The 17,910-nt window shown below is 43.9% G+C and overlaps 1 protein-coding gene across 3 annotated transcripts in view; it reads right to left on the bottom strand.

Moving 5' to 3' along the window:
* KALRN (kalirin RhoGEF kinase) overlaps positions 1-17,910 on the bottom strand; it is a 464,957-nt gene that overhangs the window by 82,461 nt on the left and 364,586 nt on the right. For all 3 annotated transcript variants that reach the window (XM_066553090.1, XM_066553091.1, XM_066553092.1), the window contains exons 34-35: positions 13,938-13,967; positions 12,090-12,336 (exon numbers count right to left, since the gene is read on the bottom strand). In XM_066553090.1, the coding sequence (XP_066409187.1) occupies positions 12,090-12,336; positions 13,938-13,967 (277 nt within the window). The remainder of the gene's footprint in view (positions 1-12,089; positions 12,337-13,937; positions 13,968-17,910) is intronic.

The following is a 17,910-nucleotide window of genomic DNA, read 5'->3' as shown; positions in this document are numbered from 1 at the left end:
GCAGAAAAGAGTGAAATAAAAATTTAAAGCAGGTTTGTGTTTGTTTCCTGAAGCACTTATCTCCATTAGAACAGAGAGATATCTTTGGGATTTACAGCAATACCCAATGACAGAAGACAAGAGGCATTAAAGTGCTGCCTTTTGGATGTTTTGGCTCCTGCTTTACTGTGTTGGGCCTCAGTGGGGAAATCAGGAGCCTATCTCAGCCCATCATAGTCTGCTTCCCAAGACAAACAGGAGCCTCGCACACTGGGGCATGACAAAGGTGAGTTGTTCTAGCAACTACCAACCAACAGTGTAACAAAAATATTCCCAGCCTGCTTGTCCCAACTTGCCTGAGGTTGTTCTGTTTGGATGGTAGAAGCCACAGCTGATTTTCCTTTAAATGCTATTTCTCTTTCTTTAGAGTAAGTTGTTACCTGTTTTGGTTTGTTTGTTTGTTTAATGGAAGAGTATTCAGACTATTTTCCTGGGATGTTCTGCAGCAAATTGCAAGTGCTGTTCATCTCCTTTCCCCCACCCATTACCCAACACAAACAGGATTTAAGGCAAGCTAAAAGAAAAATTTAAAAACTGGCACACACTATTTGCTGCTTAGGGGGAAAATTTTCTCTGGCCCATCTGGAGGAATTGCACTCAAATTAAAATAAAATTCAGTGTCAGTATTGTAAAAGCTTATATTTATTTGGGCCAAATTACTGCATTAAGTGTATTTTCCACTTCCCTTTTATTCTAAGGTAAAAAGAACGCAGAGGAGTTCTTACCAGCAATGTTTAAGATGGCAAAGCTTTCTGATTTACAACACCAGATCTAAGACAAGCATAAAAGAATCTGTAAAGCTGCTATTGAAACTTATGGTGGGTATAAATAACAAGGGCACACATAACAAGCAGCCTGCTGTGCAGAGAATTGAAAAAAAAAGTAGTTTAAAAGCTATTTTTATCATCTGGTGGAATGACTAGCTAGAAAACAACCCTTCTTTTTTCAGTGTGGAGCACCTCTGCCTGCTTTCATTCTTTGGTGTCCATTAACCAGCAGTTAGGATATTTTGAGGATGTTAGCTCTCTGACAGACAGGAGCTCTACTGATGTTCTGTTTTGAAATGTGCTCCTGGGAATGCCAGTCTAGCACCAAAACCTCTGGAAATCCCCCTTCTGCTTGGTACCATCAGACATTGCCAAAAGCTGGATTTCTACACACTGGAATTTCCAGTCACCACAAGACAGAAAACCCTCTAGGGTTTTTCTGCAAGAGGGACAAGTACATGATGCCATGGAGTACTTTTTAATTCCTATGTTCAGGCAATCTCTTGGTACGTAACAGTTCCACATTACATGATAGTTCCATGAGCACTTTGAGTTGTCAAGAGCCAATAGTCCTGCCAAATCCCTTTGGTGCCCTTTCTGTCTCTCCCAGGTGCCTGCTCCTTCCTGCTGCTTCCCCTGTGCCAACAGAAATGTTTGTGCAGCTTCACAGTGAATCTGATCCACAAGCGGATCTAGGTTAAAATTAACCTAGTGGAGAAAAAAGGTTTGTTTTAGCCCAGATTGTTTACTTGATCTGCCTTCGTTCTCCTGTCAGCATTGCTCAGATTTCACTGCAAAAGCCTCAAGCTGTGTGGCTCTTGCATCGCCTGTACTGCAGGGCTGTCTGGGTGATCCCACTGGTCTGGGTGATCCCACTGCTGTGCTAGATCCTGGCTGCTCAGGTAGGCACAGGACACATTCCTCATGCTCAGGGAGGTTCAGCCTCCTGCTGTGAGACAAAATGGGTACTTCCAGCTGGCTGACAATCTTCTACTCTGCCCCTAGCGCTGCTGAGCTCAGCCCTGTCTCTGTTGTGCCTGCACGTCCCGTTTTATGATGGCAATCAGAAACTGATGGGAGAGGAATGAGCATTTTTGCATTTTTATGTGCAGAAAGGCACATCTTTGGAATAATGAAAGGCTGCAGCATTGCAGAACATTGCAGAACGTGTCGAGCTGCCAGGTGAAGGCTGTGTCCCAGCAGATATCCTGTGGAGCAGCACTGAGTGTGCACAGCACAACCACAGCAGATCTGTCTGGACAGATGTGCAATGGCCATGAGGGTTACAGGGTGTAAAGCCTGAACCACCTTCACCAGCCATCCATGTACAAAGCTTTTTTTCAATAAGGTTTTTCACAGGCCAGATTGGCCCCAAGAGCACCCCAATTCCTTCACCCTGCATGAAACCTAATTTGACTTTTCTAGTCAGTGAAAGGAAGAATGTTCTTATTTCACTGAGTAGGAGTCCTGCAGAGTTAATAAGTTCTTTGGTGCTTTTCTGAAGAATGCTATTTGGTTCTTAAAGCCAGAATCTGCTCCCTGGTAGCTAAATGCAATTCCCACAGATTTCCAAAGAAACTGGATGTATGTTCCTTAGCAAAATGCAGCTATTAACTTAAAATCTTGAAGATACATGAAATCTAAAGAAAATAGTCTTCTTTGAGACTTTGAGACTGTATTTTCTAGAGAAAATAAAGAGCTGGGTACAGTATTGAAGAAGTTAAACTGAACTGTACAAAGACCTAAAAATACCTTTTAGGAGTGTATCTTGAGTTCAAATATTTTGGTGTTCCTCCCCAGTCTAGGAAATAGAAAAATGCCCTTGAAATATGATCTCTGGGTGCTACTGTTGAACTTGTAATCTTTTTGGCTTGCAAAAGCAAAGGGCAATAAAAAAACCTGTCATTTGGCATCAGGGAAATGTTATCAGTGAGAAAAATGGAACTTGACGTTCACTTAATGAAAACGGGAATCACCAATAATCATGAGCTGCAAATTGTCTTGCTAAGGAAAAGTCAGGGCTGCTTTATCTGTGAAGTGTTGGACAGTGTATGACTACTGTTTTTCTTGGAAGGCACAAATTCAGTGAGGCTGGAGGCCATCCCAATCTTTCCTGCAATATACAAGCAATTATCTCTATGCTGTGTAAAATTTAATTTGTATTTTGCAAACTCTGCGAAGAAAAAAACCAAACTTATTCAACTGCACTACAGTTCTGCAGAATCACTAAATGTTCAATGCATATGAAGAATATATAATACAAATGTAAAGTGGCACCTTCTAATAAATGCTTAGGACACCTGAGGAAAAGAATGGTTTAACATGTTTTCCTGTTCTAGAGTGTGAGAGACTTATTTAAACACATTTAAAGAAAATACAGTCAAATATGGACTCTGCCTTCAAGAAAAGAAAAGTATAGTTCTGGAGTTAAAGAAAACATTTTTATAAAGAAATAATATTCTTTATGAGACCAGCTAATATGAATGGGAAAAGATACACTGGCATTTATGTAGATGACCTCCTATTCTAGACTTTTAGATCATCATAGTTGCAATAACATTAACTCTACTTTATAAAATTTGGGATTAATCTGAACTAAGCAAATTTGACATTGTTTCAGGCTCTTTTGCAAAATGTGTAACCTGGGAATAAGTGCTCTGGCAAAATGCTTGCATATATGACAGGAAAATCAGGCTTCTTGTGTCAAGATCACTATATCAAATCTGTGCAGTGTGCTGGAGCAGATACACAGAAACATAATTTCTGTTACTGGAAATACATTATTTAATACACATGTGCTTTGCATCATGGTTTGCCTATTTCCAGCTCAGACCAGTCAGGGAAATGGGATTTTTAGCAGAACTAGTTCACTTCAAAACATGCTCATAAAATAGTTGTTTAAGATAAGCAACTGAAGGATCAGCCCAGCAGTATACAGGCCTTGCAGGGTACAAATACCACATTTAGGATTAGTCCCTTTAACTGTCTAGAAGCTGAAAGAGTGGGAAGGCAACATTTTGGGGAACCCAAAATCATCAGTCATTAGTATTTGTCTTAGTGCAATTCTTGCAAGGACCAGTAGTTATAGGTTCAATCTTTGTGATGGTGCTGTTGAAAAGTACATGCACAGTTTGACATTAAGTAGGGATGTCAGGCCTGAACCCAGAACCAGCAGTTTACTTTTCCTTCGTGCTTAAACTTTAAAAATTTCAGGGAAAAGGATCAGGCAGTAAGTTCCACAATATTGAGCAAAGCAGAAAACCCTGAGGAGCACAATAAGTGGTGGTGCACTGAAGCTGGTTACACAGCAAAAAGCCCAGGCAAACAGCTCCCATCCCACTCTTCATCCTGCAGTCCTAGATGGATTATGGTTCAATGTCCATCTGTGAAAATGCTAAATTTAGTCTGTGCTCAGAGGAAACACAAGACGCAAGTCATGCACATGCTCCCGCTGATCTTTGAGGATGACCTTCCTGTCAGCTCCATGGGCCAAGTGCTGCACAGCCACACTACTGTATTTTAAGACTTGACTAAATACAGAGGAAATAGACTTTACTCAAAGAGCTGTTTTTATACCCTTCCTCTGGGTGCTCGTTTTTCACTGGTGGGGCAGAGGTGTGGGGATGCTCTGGCTGCTGCCTTTAGGTCAGAGCTGGTGTAAAACCTCGTGGTACAAACTGAACTGCCTGCTTGCTCTGGTGTCTCTGCACTGCACTGAGGCACTGCAGCTCCCAGGAGAAGAAACAGAAGACACCCATATGGTTCCTTTGCAGTTAATAAAAAGAATATTCAGACCATTTTCAGCAGGTGCCTCCCCTGGCTAACTGTGCAGAGCCCTCTGGATAATCCCTGACCTGATCTCTTGACCCTGAGTAGCCCAGCAGGAGAGCTGAGTCCTTTCTCAGTACAACAGCCACTGCTCAGCCTCTGTGAGCACCATTTGTGGTGCGTCACAGGCCCCTCTCTCTGCTCTGCTCCTGCTAACACAAGGGAAGGCTGAGCTCTGCCATGCTATGAACAGAGACATGTGCTGGGATCACTGAAGGGCTGGGGACTGTTTAGAGTCAGGAAGATGCCTCCAGTCTTCCCCAGGCCAAATGGGATGCTGCATAGCCCACATTATTCTAGAAAACTATCTCAATTAATTACGAGTCTAATATTTACTCAGTAGAACAATCTTTGGTCTTTGTGGTTTCCCAACAGCTGGGACATCAATATGTGAGCAATAAAAATTAAAGTTTCCTTTTCCAGCATGTGTGTGAAGACAAGCTGGAAAGAAAAAAAGGATTGATGCAGTCTTGTTTGTCAGCATGTACGTTCAGCTGAAGTCCTTTCAGACCATCCCCTCTCAGATAGCTCGTGGGGCCAGGAGAGGGCTGTGGCCACCCACTCACCCATCATCTGAGCAGCCAGGGGCCAGCTGGGACCTCCCCTTCATGAGCTGCAGCTGAGGAGGGAAGTTCTCACTTCCGTGCAGGATAGCAAAAGGGATCTATCTTGGCTGGCTTAACCTGGCCCTGAAAAGCACGGGCTGGCCCCAGGAAAAGAGACTGGGAAGGCAGGCAGGAGAACCAGGGGGGCATGGAGAATTTATGACCCTGGTCTTCCTCAGGGGCTGTGCAAGGAACTGCACTCCTGAGCCTGACACAGAGTTTCTGCTGAGTTTCTCTCCAGTAAAGAGAAAAAGTAAAGTAGTAAACCACTACTGAGTTTCTCTCCAGTTTCTTTGCCAGACCAAGAGCTGAACCCTTTGGCACTCTTGGTGAGTCTCAGTGGTCCACAGCATTTTAAATTCCCTCCATTTCTCTTTTTTTTCAGTGATAAAAACAACATAGAGACTGTACTGTGAAATTTGGGGTTAAGCTGAGAGCAGCTATGTGGCTAAATTTTACCCACCTTCTGCCAGAAGGGGAAGCAAAGGCAAAGTAAACAAGAAAATTTGCAGGCCTTCTCTCTTTTAAACAAAGAATCCTGTGTTTAAAATAATAAAAATCCACTGTACAAAAGCAAAGCAACTTCCCCCAAAATAGCCTTTCCTGTTTTATCAAAGCATTCATCAAAATTGTCCTTTTCCATAAAAATAAAGTTCCAGGTAGAGTACTGGAGGCCTTTTGTTTTGACTAGAGAACTGAAGCTGAAAGAAGTTGAAGCAATAAATATAAGTGACTGTACCAGTACCTGGTATGTCCCCATGGCTGAATGTAGGTGTTACTATCTAGTGATGCCATACTGAAGATAAAACCAAATGAAACAGAAATATCACCTCAGTGAAGTAGGGCTATTCACAAACCATGGAACAGCCTGCACACTATCTGCACCTTGAAAGCAGGGCTCCCACAGCCTGCATATGAGCTGTGTCTGTGACTTGTAGGGGAGGACACATATTTCTCAAGGATTTGTCAGTTTAGTTTTCTGGTTTTGATGTACCTGACAGGTAAAACCCCTGGTAGAGCTATGGGCATTGTGATATGAATATCCATACACAGATATGGCTCATCCTCTCAGCCTTGGCTTGGCTTACTCCTTAGACACAATGAAAATCAGATCTCATCACCCATATTGCTACATATTTGCTCATTTTTTATTATTTCCAAGATAACTGTGCCCAGGAGAAGGTATAAGCATGGATAATTCCAAGGATGGACACTTTATGGCCCGAGTTCTTCTGCAGGGTGATTGTGAAGCAGGAGAAAGCACAGAAGTGTGGGATCAAAGTACAGCAGTAGGGAGGGGAGTCAGGCATCAGCAGCTCTCCAGCACTGTGGAGACACTGCCCTCTGAGGTAGGAAGGAGTGAGATGATGGGGAGAACTGTGAAGGGCCATCAAAGTGAAGGCAGACAGACTTTGATGAGAGGAGGGAAAGCCAGCAGAGAAAAAACAAGGGAAAGGGTGATGTGACTGAAATAGCAAAGTGGTTTTGAATTATTTCATCTTTATTTTCCTGCTCCTTTCACAGCTGCATGGAGCCACACTTGGATACTGAGGCAGAGCAGCAGCCCTGAGCTGGGCTGTGGCAGACCTTGGTGCCAGCACAGAGAGCTGCCATGTCCCACCACACTCGTGACCAACTTACAGTCACTCTATTGTAACTGAAAAGGAGTGAAAATGAAAACATTTCCTGACGTGATTTTTCTTTGTAAGCCACGTCTTGAACTTGTAACAAGGACACCATGAGGCACTTAATGCCAGCAGAAGGGACCTCTCTTGAAAGACAGCCTATACTATAAAATTTTGACTCTGAACACCCTTGTTGGATCAGTATCAGGAACAGAAGTGAGGGTTTGGTTTTTTAAATTTAAATATTGCATATTTATATTGACAATGAGAGCCTGAACATTGTTTGTTTAATAGGAACCCCGTGACCAGCTTATGGACCAGTTAAATCAACTGTGTTACCTAATGAAATGTTTCCTTTAGTTCAGAGCCTTACAAACATTTTAATTGACCACTCTTCATTAAGACTCTCAAAACCAAAAACAATTTCTCAGCCTCCACAAGGACAAATGAAGGTTTAATGCAGCATGCTAAAACTTCTGAATTGTCCTCACACAGCTCCCCTGGGACATCAGCAACCATTACCATAGAATATGTTTGCAGCAGAGATTGTTTAAAACGCAACCGAGAGAGTGCTTGAGCCAATGCAGATCACAATTTAAAGCTCAACAGGAACAGGGATATAACAAAAGCAGCCTAGACTCTTTTCCTGCACTAAAACCCAGGATGTTCTTAAAAAACAGAGATGTGGGAAGAAACAATTATGTTTTTCCCTACACAGATGATTCTTCTGAGATCAGGAACTGGAGGAAAGAGTCTTTCAAACACAGCAAGAGCTGGATTAGCATCACCGGCTTTGCACACTAATGCATTAAACTGGAGAAACTACCAAAATGTGACCTCTTTCATTGATACCACTCTTCTCTCCAGCCTTGTTAAATCCTTATTCTGCTTCCTGCTGTCCCAGCCAAGCCTGCCATGGCACCTACCAGCCCCAGGCTCTCTCAGGCTGCAGGTGACCCCCAAACACATGAGCAGCTGTGACTGGTGCAGCACCAAAACTCTCATCCCTCCTGCCCAAAGCCTGGTGCTCTGCCAGTGACTCCTGGACAAAGTGACCCATCTGGGAAGGACAGGCAAGATGGTCACCCTGCCAACATACACCTTGCAAGATCTGTGTTTCCTCTTCCTCTGGAAAAAAATATCCAACTATTTCTCAGTTTGGTCTGGTACAAGGACCAAGCACTGCCACCCTGCTGTTAAGTGGACTTCAGCCTGCACAGCAAGATGTTTGCACAGTGTCTTAAAAAAATATATTCCTCATCTCCTCCAGAGATATGCACCAGCCACAAGCATATCCTGTGGGCAGGATCTGCTTTGGGGCCCTGAACAGGACCTTCCTCTCATCTATCATGAATCCAAAACAAATGCCATGAAATCCTATCTCTTTTTTAATGTCCTCTTTTTCTTTTTGTGATGGAGGTTGCTTAAAATTACTGCAAGAACTAACCTCTTTGTTACTCTTTGTTACCCCATGTGCTTGATTTTACAAGAAAAAAACCTGTGTAAAGGTCATCAGACAATGACTTTTAAGACCAAGATTTCATCTAATTCTTTCATGGGCCAAATTCAAATTTGAAATCACTCAAAATTAACAGGATGCCACCAAGAATATGCTTGGCTCAGTGGGCTTAATGAAGGTCATGAAATTGCTTTCTATCCAAGTGGATTTCTCTCTCAATTTGAAATTTATAGCTTAATATCTTAGAGCTCCGTTATAGGATTAAAGAGAAAGAAATAAAAGTCACAGCTTTCCTGTATATATTCATGTGGGATAGTTCAAACAGAGCTTCATTTCTAGTACCAGAGATCTTTCTTCTTCCTTCCTAGGAATACTAGTCCGAAAGAAAACCCCCATCCTGCAAATTCTGGAGTCCAGTAACAGAGACTGCAGACAAATTCCTTTTACTCAATCATCTGTATATCACTAGCAAAAGGTTAATCCCAGAAACCTGTTTGCCTTTTTACAGAGGGTAATTGCAAACACTGTCAGATCATCAGAAAGGAAGGACAGACAGGAGGATACTTGTGCTCTGAGCTGTAGACAAGTCATGAAAAAATCATATGTGTATCCTTTGTATCCTCCAAAGGAACACAGCCAGGAGCCAACGGAAGGCTGGGAGACCAGTCCTTAAAGTCTCTGCACTCTTAATGATCAACAAGAGAGATCTGTACAGATATTTCATGACAAAAGGTAGGAAGTGTTCTATTCTGGGTGTGTTCTGCTATATTCACACCATGTCTTTCCTTTTGCAATATTTTATGTTAATTCACCACCAATTTTCAAAGGAATAGTGTAAAAGAGTGAGAGCCAGACAGAGCACATGTTCCATTGTCAAGTTGGGTTTTGCATTTCTAGTGGCTTTCAGTTAAGACTGTTCAGAAAGGCTTGATGAGGATTGCACTCATGTTTTGCAAAATATTCTGGTGATCCCACCAAATCATTCAAGCTTTCATTTATTCAGATGTTGGGTGACATATTACTTTCTTTAATCTTTCATTTTAAGGGCAATAGGTAGCTTCTATGAGCCATGATTTACATTTATTCTCCACCATTACTTGTAATAGGACCAAACAGAGTAATTTGCCGTTTCTGCCTATGAAGATGTAACTATGTTTTGAGACTTGGCAAACTCTATATATTTCTAAAATAGATGGTAAATACTATTATTAGAAATGTTAAGTTCTGAGTACAGGTACTTTCTGTTCTTAAAATTATTTGTGCTTGTAAAAGCAAAGAACTATGTGCCTTGGTAATTGCAAGCAAAATTCAGCTATTAACCTGCTTTTCTGCAACTGTGTATGTTTACATACTTGAAGCAGACCAGGAACATCATCAATGTTGATATAAGATGTGCTAGGTTTTGTTCTGGGTTGTAGAGAAAGGCAAGAAATTGTGGAAGCCTGGACCAAGGGATTCTGCATGCAACCAGTGCCTAAAGCTACTGGAAGTGGAGAAGGGCACAACTGAATAGTTAGAAACCATTTGTCATGTTAATCTTTCCAGCACCTCATGAGACCAGCAGGCTCTTTCAGCAGCTACTGCATTTTCCCCTTTAAGCTTACTCCTCTTTCTTTATTCCCAGCATCTGTTCTTTCAGTTTAAACAATTTCCTGTTTTCCTAATAGAGGGAGAACTGATTAGACACAGAGCCTATTTGCTGTACACTGGCCAAAATTGTGGACTGAGTGGTTATTTTTATTATTTCTAGCTGCACTTCTGGAGATCACATTAATTCTGAGGCTCCCTGATACAGCTTTGGTATGTGCAGGAAGAAAACTGAGGCCAAGGGGGACAGAGATATAAAGGACATCAAGGCCATGAACACATGGCTGGAGCCAGCCTGCCCCAGACTCACTTGCTCAGAGATGCTGGGCCAAGAGGCAGCTCCAGCCCAGGAGCAGTGGCAGAGTGTTAGGTGAGAAACAGAGAAATCTGCCCACAGGCAGGCAGAGTGTGCCAGCAAAGCCTTGGTGCTTTGCTGACACAGCCTGGTGGCTCCCAGCTATCAGTAGGCACTGGTCCACCAGCCACAGCCCAGCACTGTGCCCATCCTGCCCTACCTGTGGTGCAGTTGTGCCCTGAAGCTCACACAATCATGCCAAAAGCAGAGTCTCCATGTCCCCTGCCAGCCTTCAGCCCCTGCACCGCCCTCTCTTCATCCCCAGAATTTCCTGCCTCCCTTTTCACAGCCTACTCTTGCAATGCTGAAGTTTTATTTCATTTAAGGAAAAGCTCTACAACCTGGCACTCTCAAATGAGGTTTGGCTGGTGTTTCACAGTGCCCTTGAGCAGAGACACCAGCCCAGCTGCTGGACCAGGCACACAGCAGACACGTCCCCAGCTTCCTGTGAGTCATGCCAGCCAGTGACTGCTCTTACGCAGACCAGGCTGGCGTGCAGCTTTACCTTTCTGTGTTCAGTCACAGATAATTTGCATGGAAGCAACTGCAGCACTTCTCAGCTGAGGGCCAGGACAGGCTCCCGTGGCAGCAGCAGCAGGGCAGGGCCTGGGAATGCTGCAGGGAGAAGAGGTGCCAGAGGGTCTGAGAAGCCATGAGGAGTTTGGAGCTCACACTGCAGACAGAGCTGACAGCTGAGGGGGTCAAATCTGAGAGAAGCTGAGCTCTTGTCCCCCGGGTTTGGATCAGATCCTCTTGCAGGGAAAGTCTGAAACTCTGGCCCTACAGCAGTGCTCTGTCCTGGGCGTGTGTCCCACTCCCAGCCTCCGCAGCGGGAGGGCAGGCAGGGAGTGAGGACAAACTACAGCTCAGTTTCAGTGCTTTTTCTCCAAACAAACAAAATCACCAAGCCTAACTTGCTGAAGCAACAATGGATCAAATTCTATTTCTCTTAATGCTGAGTGGAAAAAGAATTTAAAAAGACAGTTCAGGTTGCTGGCTTCCAGTAGGGAGTGGGATGATAGGAACCTTTCCTCCCCAGACACTACTTGTGTTGTGCATGGCCAGAAGTGGGGCCATAGCCAAAGGAGACCTCCTCTGGCCACACTGACCTGAACCAATCCTGGTCTATCAGTCTGGAGCACCTCCTAAGCCTGGTTGCATGGATTCTGTATGTGGGACACACATTGCTCAGAACAGAACATCAACTAAAGAGGCCACAGACACCACAAAGACAAACAGTATCCACCATTCGTTGTGAGTGAAGCCCAAGCTCTCAGGATAATACCAGAGATGTGTTTTGTTCCACATTGATTGTAAAGGACTCTTTCCCCATTGTACTGTGCCATTACACACAATGTCTCCAGTTCACAAAGTAGCAGAGTGTACCAGTACTCACTGGTGGCCTCTTTGCTTTTACACACAAGGATATACTAAAAGAACATGAACTAGTGTGCACTATGGCAATCGTAAAATAACATTTCCACAATTTGGGGCATCCTGGGTGTAGAGACAGCATGGCTTTCCCTCATTCTAGGCCTTTAGGCACTGAAAGCAGTCCCTCTGTTGTTTATAAGTCTTATTTTTATCCAGAATCTTGAGACAATGATTACCACATAGCAGAAGACGCACATGTACAAACATTGATTCATGGACATGGAGTCAGGCTGGTGCTGTGCCCGTTCACAGGGACCTGGGAACAAAACTCACCAAGGACTGAACAGCCTTTTACCCACTGACTGCAGGAGCAGCCCAAGCAGCTTTGCACTTACATGATACAAAAGGGAAAACCCAAAACAATCTTAAACCAGCTGAGCTGTTGCCTACCTTTTCCTGAAGGGAAGAAGCAATCCATCTCCACGCTGCTGCGGGAATGGGAGATGCAGAGAGCGCTGCTGGGGACCAGACCCTCCTGCGGCGGGCTCCGCTCCGTGGTCCGCACCAAACACCAGCCTGGCCTCTCGCTGGGCCTCTCCAGCAGCTCCACTGTCTGCCCCACCTGAATGCTCAGCTCGCTGCTGTGGCCCGCTGTAAAGTCCTGGAGCACCACAGTTAGTTCACACCCTCCAGACAACTGCCCAGGTTCAACAGGAAAAACAAAAAAAAAAAAAAAAAGAAAAGGAATCGATGTCAGCAAGGGTAGGATGAAAGCAATCATCTCTGCATCATATTTACACTGGCAAAGGCAGGATTTATGTTCCTTAGAAGCCAAGTTAATAATTTGTTTTGTCAAAGTTCAACACGTTGTGCCCCTGGTTTCCTTTACTTCTTATTGATTTTGCTGGGCTGAAGTGAGACACCAAAGCTACCCACCCAGTAACCTTTTGAATGCTAGCTGTGGGGGAGTTTTTGAGCTGTGAATCTTCTAGCTGTGAGTGTACATCAGAAACCCTGAGGGTTTTTTGTTGCTTTAATTTCTGGGGTCACTTTCTAGCTTGGCAGTAGCCCAGGATGTCTCAGTGCTGTGCTTCATGGTGTGACAAATTCCAGCTCATCCCTCTACAGCATAAGTGAGGCACATCCCCACTGGCCACCAGTGCAGTGAGGAAACAGCTTCTCTTTCCTTGGAAGACAAGAAACATACCCTCATCATCCCAAACCTGCCCTAGGGACCTCTTGGGAGAGTACAAAATCCTGATGGGGCAGATCAGAAAAGCTCCTCCCATGCTCTCTGATGGAACCCAGAGGTGTAAATATATAAACACAGAGTGATTGATTATATGCTGACTTTCAGGATTTGTACCTAGGAATAAATGTAACATTTTACTTCCGTACTGAGTGCTGGAACTGCTGCTTTCCTTCAGCCTCACACCCTGTGACTCTCGAGAAACAACAGTGGTCTGTATAATCACAGTCTCTGTATAGCCAGGGACTGGGAATATAAGCACCTGTGTGCACATAAAGAAGTGATTGTACAGTTTTGTTTTTAACAAAGGTTGGGGTTTCTTTAATGGAATTGGATCTCAGGGTTGGATCCTTGCACGTCTAAAAAGGTGTTAGAATGAATCTAAGTTTTTCTGGCCTGAGGAATCTTTCTTAATGCTCCTCTGCAATGGATTGCAGAGGAGCATTAAGAAAGATTCTTAATGTGGATTTCTTGCTGCCTGTCTATTGTTAGGGACCCTTATTCTTTGTCCTGTGTGCTGCATGCTTTCCCGAGGTATGCAGGAATCTTTGGGGTCCTTTTTCCAGTGTCAAATTTGATAGAAATTTTGATAGAAGTTAGTTCACTGATTCAAAAGTTATCAAGATGAGGATAGTAAACAAACATAATACTATAAACTTTATTTTCTTAGGATATGAAGCTAAAACCAAGGATATTATACAATAATTTTAAATTAATGACTTGTAAACCTAACTGAATTGGAAGAATCTAGTCAGATGCTGAGTAACTGTGGAATCAGTAAAAAATGGGGTCTGCTTCTCAGCTTGAATGGGAGAGCCCTTGAGAAGAGCACACACATCTCTCTAGACTTCACTCTTGAGCTGGTACAGTCTCAAAATCCCTTCTCTCAGCCCAAGCAGCCCCCAGTACACACTCCCATGGGAACAGCCTGTCTCCCCACTCAGTGGCACAGGGGTTTTGTGTCCAATGCAGATGTGAAAGAAATCCCACTCACAGGGGTGATATTCACAATTACAGAAAGGGGTCAGTGGACAAGGACTGGTTCTCACCTGTCCTGTGTCTCTGCCGTAGACGAAATGCTAGATTTGGGGAAGAAGAAGGAAATATTTCTCTGAAAGATTATTTGTAAGTAAATAGAAACAAACAAACAAAACAAACCATGGCAGCTGTTTGAGGCCATTCAGACAAAGTGCTGGCATTAATCCTGGCAGACAGAGCTCAGTGCACTGATGGAAGTACACAGGAGGTGAGTGTAGCACCTAGAAGGGGAGTTTATCAGCAAACCCACCACTCATCATGCTGACAATCTCCCCATAACTGGAGAACAGATATTAACAGGGATGGTAAGAATGAGATACTCTTAAAATATTTGCTGAGGTTTCTTTGCTGTGGACTAATTTGAAGAGGAGAAAATCTTCCTGACCCAGTACAGTATATAATTTGGCATGGTGTGGGATATTTAAGACAGGAAGAAAAAAACTGATTACTTCTTGCTAAATGCACAATCTTGCCAAAAGTGATGGATTTATCCTAATTCTTCCACTATTCCATGCTAAGTAAACTTTCTGTCCCAGAAATTATGCTATCTAAGAAATCTTCTCTGAAAATAATCAAATCTCTCCTTCTTTTAGGGGAAAATGTGAACAAATACTCTGCTCTATCAGCTTCTCTCCTACAGAGCTGTTTAGAGCATTCATGCCCTGTCCCGGAGCACCACTAGGTGTCCGTGTTCACCATCACACAGCAACTGAATTTGCTATAAAGAATTAACCCTTGTTGTCTCCGAGGTGCTTATCTAAGAACGAGGTGCAGCGCCTGGGCATGAAGGAGCTGGTTCAGACAGCATCCCCAGACTCATTGCTCTCAATGATATGGGCAGAGAATGTTCCAGAATATTTAAAAAATTGTCTTCAGATGGTTCAGATTGAATTTTGAAAAACAAGTCATTTTTATTGCTTAAGCATGAAAGGTGAAACAGCCTGGGAATAATCCAGGGAAAAAGGCCTGGTCAAGACAACACCTGGGAAAGTTTGGGACAAACAAGGCACTTCCCAGGGAGCATCAGCCTGGGAATTGCAGCTCTGAGCAGCTCCCTGCCCTCCTCTCTGGGGGCTCAGGGGCAGCTGACCTCACATCAGTTCATGGCAGGCCTTGTCACCCTTCCAAGAGAACTGAACATCTGGGACACAAACAGATGCTTCAATGTGGGCAACACCTGTAAATGTCCCACAGGAGGGAGGTGTGCTCCATGACCCTCAGGTACCTTCCAGCTCTGTGTGCCTGTTTTCTTTGGTTCATTATAACAACAATTTAATACAATGAGAACAGGAGGTGATCCTTCCCTGGAGGAGCCCCTGGGCACCTGGTGTGATCAAGTCTGCCTCAGCAGACAAGATTCTTGCCCCCTCCCTTCAGACCATGCCTTTGATGGGTGAGGGAGGGAGCTTGCTTCCCTCAGCTCCCTGGAGGCCTGAAAATCCCTGAAGGCAAATGAATTTATATCATCTGCTGCTCCAGGATCCACTGCATGGAATTGTGGACCAGGGCTTCCACATGCTGCAGCTGACTGGCTGGAGCCAGTGCTAAAATAACACATTTCCAGGGAAAGTGCTCCCTTTGGCAGGCGGAATTAAGCAGTTTCCCTTTTACAGGTAGGTGCAGGTGGTAGGTACAAGCAGTTAGCTCAGGGAGTGCCCATAGATCATTTTTAGGTGGCAGTTCCAAAGAACAGAAAAGGAACAGATCATTTTTAGGTGCCAGCTCCAAAGAACAGAACCCTTCCTGTTGCCCAAGGGCTTCCAAGTATTTCCCAGGCCTCTTCCATGTCTTACATACCACCACACCACAAAGAACATTTTACTACTAAATTAACCCACAGCAAAGTAATCTCTCTGGAAAACTTATGATATACTAATATACATACAACTTGTAAGCCACTGAGGAATAATGCAAATACATCTGATTCCCGATGACAGAAATTATTTCACCTACAAAGTGACCACTCAAGCTGTTAGTTAGTTACTTAATTTGTTTTTAGAGAACAATTTTCCAGCTTCAGAGAAGTATATCATGCTTCCCTCTATGCTGGAGCATGGAAATAGGAATACAGATGGACTGCTGGTTTCTCACACATATTGCATTTGTTTTGGAAAGAAAATAGAGAATGCCCTTGGGGTTTAAATTCACAGGTAAATGGCTTCACATTTTAACATATAATGTTCACTTTTATTATTCCTGTGATTAAAACCACCATTAAAGCCACTGACTGGATACATTTAGAACCCAGACAGCACTCTAATCTGTATATGGCACAATGAGACACAGTAAAATAAAAATAACAATGCAACATGCCTTTGCAGAGCACAAGGCATAACTGAAAGATCTGACACAGGGACAGATCTAACAAATTACACAGCAAGCAACAGCCTCAAAATCAGGAAGAAAAGGAAATGGTAGAAGCAAATAGCAAAATATAATGAGGAAGCAAGAGGGCCCCAAGCCGTCTGGAGTGGCTGTATGTCCTGAGAGAAGCTGGCAGGAGCCCCAGCCTGTCTCCACAGTGCCTGCCATCAGCAAACCATCACCCATCCTCTGCTTCCACGAGTTTCTGGGCTAGAAAACATCACTGTGCATTCAGTGTGTAAATGTTTTCATCAGGTTATTTTAATCTAGTGATCAAATCTGAGCTAGAGGAGAGCTCTGCCCATTCAGCAGTGCAGGCAGGGACCCAGGCACAGCCCTTGGGAACTCCCCTCTCTGCTGCAGGATGCAGCTCACAAAGCTCAGAGCATTGATGTGAGCAGCTTATGGCAGACACTGACTCTGGGGAATGAGCTCTGTCACCCCCATGAGCCTTCCTGCTCCTGGGAACACCCACCCCAGTGCTGTCAGCTGCAGGAGAGTGAAATACAAACAACCAAAAGGATGCCAGGCGTGGTCACATCCTGCTGTGGGGGTGTCCAGGCTGCTCCAAGAGCTGGAGCCAGCCCAGCTCCAGTGATCAGCAGGCACTGGTCAGTGCAGGATGACCATGGGATTGTCCTTCCTGAACCACAGTGTGTGTGCATGGTCACTGTGCACCTGTTTGATTTTCAGCCACAAAGCAGCAGCAGAGGAAGCAAGGCTGAACACCAGAGGCATATTCATCATCATAGTGCAGATGGAAAACACCTACCAGGTCACAGGCTGTCCTTCCTTCCCTCAGATAAATCCCTAAAATAGATCTTAAGTAGTACTAAATCCACTCCAGGTGAAAGTGAAGTGGGCATGGTTAGCTTTCCAACAGGGGGAGCAGGTATTTGGAGGTGGGTGTCTGAAGTCTGTGCAAGTGTTTTGAAATATGCCAACACTGCTGTGGAAACTCACACAAGCTGGTTATTTACATCTATTCAAGAGGACACAGAGCTTGGCTAGTTTAAACAAAGCATTTTGTGTGCTGCAGCACTATGGCCTAATATAAATTGCTAGTTTTCTGTTGCTTTTAGGCTTTCTGCCTGTCTGCTTCTGGATGAAAGCCAGTTTTGAATAGAAGCATTTAGTCACCATAAACAGTCTATTTCAAGAGGGTGAGAGAGGCAGTAGGAGCAAGAATGGGATTTGCATTCTTATCAAGAGATTAAAAAAAGTGAATAAAACCACTTAGATGTTGGTTCTGTCTGCACTGAAATAAATCCAGGAGCTGTCAATTTAGCTGGGGGATGGACATGAGAAATCTTATCCCCCGTGGAGTTCTTTGTGAAAATTTCTGTAATTTCATAGAGATTTTCTTTTTACTGGGAGGTTAGAGTGAGAGATCAAATTCAGAAAAAGCCTTTGAGGAATCTCAGTGCTAGAGAATTGCTTTAGTTTTTTTACTCTATAACAGGCTCTGTTTGGAGTGTGAACTCTGAATCACCCATGTTTGTCACTCTAAAGCCTCTCAACTCTGGCAATGCTGGTGGATGTTTTGTTGCATCTAGCCTGATGCTAGGTAGTTCAGGGCTGTTTCTGTGGAGACAGGCTGTATTTCAGGAGCTGTGGGCT

Source organism: Molothrus aeneus, chromosome 7 (genome assembly GCF_037042795.1).
Source record: "Molothrus aeneus isolate 106 chromosome 7, BPBGC_Maene_1.0, whole genome shotgun sequence".
In the NCBI taxonomy this organism is placed as follows: Eukaryota; Metazoa; Chordata; class Aves; order Passeriformes; family Icteridae; genus Molothrus; species Molothrus aeneus.
Note: the sequence above shows the minus strand (reverse complement) of the source record. Positions and strands in the feature narration are given on the sequence as shown.